At 33.2% G+C, this 7,848-nt stretch overlaps 1 protein-coding gene across 1 annotated transcript; it reads right to left on the bottom strand.

Moving 5' to 3' along the window:
• Positions 1–3,276: 3,276 nt before the first annotated feature.
• On the bottom strand, positions 3,277–7,144 carry LOC149578770 (uncharacterized). The gene is made up of 7 exons (XM_089831479.1): positions 6,909–7,144; positions 5,789–6,001; positions 5,498–5,694; positions 5,117–5,327; positions 4,871–4,978; positions 3,976–4,229; positions 3,277–3,776 (listed from the first exon to the last, which is right to left on the bottom strand). The coding sequence occupies exons 1-7, from the start codon at positions 7,041–7,043 to the stop codon at positions 3,446–3,448; spliced, it is 1,449 nt and encodes a 482-aa protein (XP_089687605.1). The 5' UTR covers positions 7,044–7,144; the 3' UTR covers positions 3,277–3,445.
• Between the last annotated feature and the right edge of the window lie 704 nt (positions 7,145–7,848).

Raw genomic sequence — 7,848 nt, 5'->3', positions numbered from 1 at the left:
ATAAGTTTAAATATTATGAGTATGATTTTCCTAGGTAAACCAAAAGATAAATACTAATACTAACAAAATCATTATTTAATTTAACTATTGTTTATTCTTACACTATCACATAGGGTGGTTCTTGTTTGTGTCATTTTCAATAGATTTTCTTAAGTCCATGTGAAGTGAAACAATTTGTAAGGTGTTGCAAGTTTAAATATTGTGTGAATATGTTTTTCATACGTAGACTAAAAACTAATTAGTTTCCTAACTAAACTCACTAACAAACAAAACATTATTTAAACCAACTATTTCTTATTTGTACACTATCACATAGTTGACTCTTCTTTGTATTATTTTTAATGGTTTTTTTAAGTTTCTAGTTTTCCTAGGTGTTATGGGAGTTGGATGGTGACATTTGCATTTTATGCCAACAATTTAATTAGTTGGATATTATTTGGAAGGAAAGTATAAACATAACAAGCAATTAAGTTTCATTTATCAATGCCTAGGAAGAAATTTGAGGAAAGTTTTAATAAATAAAATTATAATGACAATAATCATGAAAAAGGAAGTGATTTGAAAAGGTGTACCATCAAGAAAGATAATGAAAAAACAAAATTTTCTTTTATCTATAATTCCAATTATCATTATATAAAAAGTCTACAATCTAAATTAATACAATTCACTTATATCTTTATTATAATATTTATCAAATCAATATTTTGGATTTATATAAGAAAATTTAATTTTAAAATTTTCATTTAAAATCATCTCTTTTTACAACCCTTGTATTATTTATCAATTATACATGTGTAAATATATTTTCTATTAAACAAGCACCTAAACAAGGGGGTTGAACCTTACAAAAACAAAATCAACAGGTTGCCAAGGAAACAACAAAATGTCAAAAAACTTGTTAGAAGTCATATATCAATCTCACAAGAAGCATTTCATTTATTGAAATATCACAGGAGGTGCCAATCAAAGTAACAAGGTGGTTACAAAATGAACACTACACCATAACTGGCATTTTACATTGAGGTGCCAAAAGAAACCACTAAAAACACATTTCCAACAACTTACAAAGTAGACTTACTAGAAACGAAGAGATGCCTTTATCATTTTGAGACAAAATGATCCATCCCTAACTAGAAGACCACCTCCCATTGCAAATCTCCTTTCCACCTCAATATAAAAAGAGCCCACTTATATAGTAACATAAGTAGGCAAAATTGATTAGAAGGATAAAATACCATGAAACTTCATTCACTCAAAACAACCACAGAAACACAAGACACACATAAACTTACAACCTTTGAGATCAAAAAATGTATCTCCTACTACATAAAAGACACATTCAACTCTATAAAAACTGTGTAGTAAAAAGAAACAAGAAGAATGTAGCAATCCTTCAACTACAATTGCAAACTTTAACCAAAATTACATACCAACGCAAGCCCTTGAAAGCTTCAAACAAATGAATATCCAATCATGAAACAATACCACTGGTCTTACTAGCAAAGTAGATAATACTAGGGAAAAAAATGAATAAGAACCTCAACTTCAGCTGCAATTTAACTAAAAATTGCAACTTCGGCAAGTTCTTGGAAGGAAAACTTCTAACAAATTACTACTTAATCATGAAACAATACCATTGGTCTTTCTAGCAAAATAGACAAAGAAAAAATGAGAAAAAAAAAAAATCAAAAATATGTTACACTCAACTACAGTTACAAACTTTAACCAAAAATCACATACCAACATGAGCCCTTCAAAACTTTGAACAAATAACTACCAAATCATAGAACAATACCACTCATCTTACCATATAATACCAAAGAAAAAGCCAAAATATGATACATATCAAAGCAACTTTATCTAACTTATTATTAAGAACTCTTACCATTATTATTATTATTTTATAATCATACCATTATTATATCAACATGTATTAATATTCCTTCCTAATGAACACAAAATAAATTAAATTAAAAAAATGCTAATTTCACATAACAAACTAAAATGCATATATTATTCAAATATTTTTCATTCGTCTTTCAATTATAAGAGTATATAATTAGAATATACAATTGGAACAAGAATCAGACTTAACTACCACCTTATATTTTGGTAGGGCGGTGGTATCACAATTATAAAATAGTTTCCTGAAAAAATGGTACTTGAGCAACTTTACTTGTACTATATGGACCCTCGTACTAAAGAATACTCGTCGATTCAACGTATTGTGTACTGCATCATTCTCAATTTCTTGGCTTCAAATATGTTATTTCATGGGGTCAAAACATCTTTCCATGATGGGTTCTAAAATCCAAGAAAATTGAAAGCAGCTCATTTACTTTATTAGATTTTTTCTAGAATTGAGTGTACTCGGAGAGATCATTGTATTTGCAGAATAAGGTCAAAGTGGCAAATAGAATTTTTTTGCAGGTTGTATGAATGTAACGGTAGCCGAGAAGAGATAGCGCATGAAAAAATTAGTTGTAAGATGCTTATTTGCTCTCTCATGCACTGCCTCTTCCCTGGCTGCAATTGCTTTCATATTTTTGGAAAGCATATGCTTCTTTACCAATCGCTTTTCCAGATTTAAAATGAAGTTGTCTAGTTATGATCGTTTTTCCAGATTTAAGATAGAGTTGTTGAATTAATGATAATGATTTCGAAGAAAATTGTTTTAAATTGTCACGCTGTGATGAGAAAAATCATATGTTTTTTCCAAGAGGAAAATTTTCTTAGAAGAATCTTTAATGGGGTTTTAAAAATGTTTCTGCAGATGGGCTTATCACTTTTGGAGCAATTATTTCCACCATCGTTTTGATTGAAAAGAGGGACTTTTGAGAAAAGGTGGCTTTTTGTTAGAGAATTGGTAAAGAACATTCAGTGAGTTTTCAATCCTAGATTATGATACGTGATTGTTTTTTATAGATATGAAAAGAGTTGGATATTACAGTTTCTGACTATGATAAAATTAGAGAGTGATAAAGCGCATGATACAAAACATGCATGGAAAACTCCTGAAGAGTAAATATAGTTGCTGGTTCAAATTTCGAATTACATCATGCCATGACTTAAGAGATTATAAATTCGAGGGGAACAAGTTTTATGTATAAAGCATAACATCTTGCAAATTGTCAAAAAGTTTTGACATTTGTTTAGAAAGAAAAGATATGGGTTCCCCCCAATTTAATCTTTTATGAAATGAAAAACCTTCAATGGACATTTAGTTTGGGAAAAACTGAACTTTTGAATTTGAATCAGTGCAACAGCAATCAGCGATAGGGAATAATCAGATAGTTATTATTGAAACAATGCCGAGTACAACAATCACTGATTAGATTTATTTACAATGAACTTCGTAAGCATTTAATTACAACAAAAGCTTGGAAACCCACAGACGTCTAGCAAAAATCTGAGGTTAGAACATGATAACAGTTTGATTCAAAAATCAAGCTGTTGAAATACTACTGGTGTCAAAGTTGTCCATAAACAACTTAGCTTTCATCCTTTGAGTCCTCTGCCTGAGTGAATACTTGTTTCTGAGAGCATATGTTTTGTACATAACAGAAGTGGTATCCTTGGAAGCAGAAGAAGATGAGTTTCTCCTCCTCCTCTTTACTGCTGTTATAGGTGATTTATGCTTTAGTTTCAGCTTGATGCCCAACTTCCTTTCCATACGCCTTGTTTTCAGAAACTCCAAGTGTTGCCTGCAAATTTTGCGTGGGTTGCTCTTTTCATCAACTTGATCTATGGCCTTAACAATCTCCTCCAAATTCTCCCTGTATAAGACTTCATAGTGAGCATATACATAGAAATAGGCCATTATAGTGAGAGCATTTACATAGAAATAGCACATTACAGAGATTATATCCAAATATATAGAAATAACTCATTATAGAATACAGATAAATTCTTATATAGAAAGAGCCCATTATAGAGAGTATATAAATAAATATTTCCCATGGACCACTTTCTTACCTGCAGTGTTTTATGGTGTCAACACTGAGATTGTAGTCCATGTGAACACCATGAAAAATTCCAGGCTTGATACAAGCAATAGGAACTCCTATATCTTTGGAGGCTACACCAACCACTCCAAAGCTTCTCATGCAGGTCGAGCACTTGGCACTGAACTCTTCAGCACTGATCTTCCCTCCATTGTAATGGAGAAACAAGTTGGGCGTTCTCTGAGCTTCCTGGTATACTAGATAATCCAATGTTTGGATAATATCCTGTAACGTGAGATAATGAGTAAAGCCAAAATGCAGAGAGTAATTTCACATAACCCCATGAGTAGTAAAGCCAAAATGTCCGGCTGTTCAATATTTCACACACACAAATATCAATTGAGCCAAAGTGGATGAAATCCAACCCACCCAATGAAATTATCATTTTAGCCAAAATCTTCAGATACAAACTCAATGAAAATATGATTTAAAATTGCATTAACACTTAATTTCCCACATTTCCATTTATATATGATTAATGCCAAAATGAATGATGTTCCTTCACCTATCCATATGAAATTATCATTACAGCCAAAATAAAGAACGTCCCTTCACATACAAACTCAAAATTCACATTCACATTACAATCCGAAAAATGTAATTGAATTTGCACAACACTCTCCCGCAGGTTCATTTGAATAGCATTAATGCCAGAATCTAGGTTATCCTCTACCTCGCCAAATAAACTGTAAATGTTTGCACTCACCCACTTGAACATCATGAATGCCAAAATATAGCCACCCACATGGATATCATTAAACTTGAAATGAAAGGCGTTTCTTCATACTCCCATCAAATGGGTGTGAATTGAATATGCAGAACACTGATTCAAATTCAAATAGACAACAAAATTACATAATACTCACTTGTTCTGCCTTTGTGGGAACGAAGCTACATTTGCTTCTCCCACCAACGGTCACCCCACAAGAATGCTTGAACTGTACGTTCAGTCCATTCCACAAAATCAGGTGCACCTGCAATAATAAATTGCAATTCTTAACTTTTCTTAAACATAAAAACTTCAAATAAAGATAACCGCCTAAATTTCCTACTCTGAAACACAAAAATGTCAATAAAATCTTATAATGATTTAATGTAAGATAACAACTTGCCTGCGCATGAGATTCATCCGTATCATGAAGCAGCTGCATGTCGTTAAGCAAAACCTTCGCCCCATACCAATCAGACATATCTGCATGCAGGGGAAGGCAAATGAAGTCCGCAATGCCCAAACCAATGTTTGCATATGCTCCATTCTCACCATATAGCTCTGTATCAGTGTCTATAAATACTTTCCACTCTCCTTCAGAATTTTGAAACGAACTGCATAACAAAGTAGTTAACTTCAAAAAACAAATTCAACATAAAAATCGATACAAACTATCAAAATGAAATTAAAAACTCTAACTTTCCATACACACATACACACACATATGTAATTCTGAATTGTGATTACATCCCCATTAGTCAAATGTAAGATTAAGAAAACTCACTCAAGCAGTACTGCTATGATGTCTTGGCGCTGTGTAGCAGAGAAAGAAATTGAATGCTCAATGTCAAGGCCACTGGGGCAGAGAAACATATTAGAAGGCACTCTTGAATTCACTTGCTTCAATGGAATACCAAATTCTCCCAAATCAATCCTCTTCATCACCTTTGCCTTCTCTAATGGACTGCTCTCAACAGCCCCCTGCAACACCCACAACAAGAATCCTTTCAACATGAAGAAAAACACAACCAAGTTAAGGAAAAAAAATGCCAAAAATTAAGGGCTTTCTTCATACTTTAGCAAGAGGCATCTTTTCAACCACACTGGTAAGAACACCATCTTCATATTCCTCAGCCTTCAATACATCTGTGAGAGAGGTGGAGGTGGATGCTACTAAAGCCCTCAAAAACATCTGAGTAACGTTGGCCACAGGTATTAAGCTCCTCAACATCTCACGCCCCCTCTTCTCATAGATTCCCCCCATTAACATCTCAGACAAATCTCCGCTCTGTACAGAACACCATTATCAGAAATCACAATAACTCAATATAAAACAGAAATACCCACCAACACCCAACTAGTAAGTAACTGGCTTGGCTAAGAACAGAGAAAAAAATGATGAGCACAAAAACACTCAATATACGACTACTACAACAACAATAACTCAATATACTCTACTACTACTACAACTCAAACACCCAATTTAAAGAATAACACAGTCATTAAACACCATCAGCAACAATAATACCACTACAACAAAAAGTCCAATGTAAAGATTAACAAACTTATTTAAGAACAGAAAACAGCCATTAATCATAATAAATCAATATACTACTACTACAACAACAACCCCCAAAAAAAGGTCCAGAGTCACTAATAAAAACAGAGCACATCCATGTTGCAAAGGTCCAGAGTCACTAATAAAAGCAGAGCACAGCCATGAAGCACCATCAACAACAATCCAATAACTCAATAGACTACTACAACCAAAAAAAGTATGCCCAATTTAGAGAGCATCAAACTTGGCCAAAAACAGAAAAGAGCCATTAAACACTACCAGTAGCAACATAATAAATCAATATAAATCTACTACAACAACCGAAATGCCCAATTAACAAGTTATTAACTTGGCCAAGAACAGAAAAGAACCATAAAGTATCATCAATAACAATCATGTTAACTAAATATACCAACAGAAAAAAGCCATTAAACACTATCAGTAGCAATCATAATAAATCAATATACTACTACTACAACAGCCATAATGTCCAATTAAGAAGTCGCTAACTTAGCCAAGAACAGAAAAGAGCCACAAAATACTATCAACAGCGATCATAACTCGATATACAACAATAACTATTGCCCAATTCACAAATCACTGAACATAAAAAGAGCAACGGTTGAAAAATACTTACATCAGTAGTGTCAATTACAAGCACTTTGCGACCAGGACGGGCAGCTGCATAAGCAGAAGACACCTGATAAGCTAAAGTGGTCTTTCCCACTCCACCCCTATGGTTTGCAAAACAGTGAGCTGAAATCACAGGCATTTTCTTCTCTTCAAACACAGACCTCAAAACACTTTACTCTCTTTCAATTTCAATCTCTGCTCTTCTCACTAGAACTTTAAACACCCACTTTGAATTGGGTTTTCCCTTTCAAGCAATTTATAAAATTAGAACCGACAAGAGAGTTAATTTAAACGTCTAGTAACTTCTGAGATGTTTTACCCCAAATTCAACTTGTCGGACAGATGTCCATCTTTGCTTCATTGCATATAAAACGTGTTAAGAAGAGAAGAGTTTTACGACCTAAATTTTCTCCACACTTCTCAATCTTTCTTCACACCCCTCCATTGTTATCCAAAACATAGGGAATGTTGCAGTGTACGTCAGGGGTTTGTTGATGGATTTTTACACTTGTCATTCTTCCTGCATTGTCTTCAACCGTGTCACATTGCTCATACCATCAACTCACCGACATCACTGCTTCTTAACTGAAGTGGAGACATCCATGGAAATCCATTAGGCAAACGGAAAGGCGAAATAAAGGGGCAGGAAGCCAATCCAACCCTGATGAGGAACTTACTAATAATCTTTAGTTTCATATTTTAAGGGTGGTGAACTTGTATTTTGAAAGATATTGTTATTATGAAACTCAAATTCATTGATTTATGTCTCATTCATGATGTTGTCCTTCACAGAAACCATTTTTCCTTCATATTCATTATATTTTATATATTTTAGATGGTATTTATAAGGTTTGAAATTAAGTTCAAATTTGTAAGTTGATCATCATAGCAATATTTCAATTTGACTTTCAAAAAATTACAATTATAAAATTTTGTCATTTAAG

Source organism: Cupressus sempervirens, chromosome 1 (genome assembly GCF_028749045.1).
Source record: "Cupressus sempervirens isolate cs-2001-9-10 chromosome 1, ASM2874904v1, whole genome shotgun sequence".
Lineage (NCBI taxonomy): Eukaryota > Viridiplantae > Streptophyta > Pinopsida > Cupressales > Cupressaceae > Cupressus > Cupressus sempervirens.
This window is presented reverse-complemented; position numbering and strand designations above follow the sequence as displayed.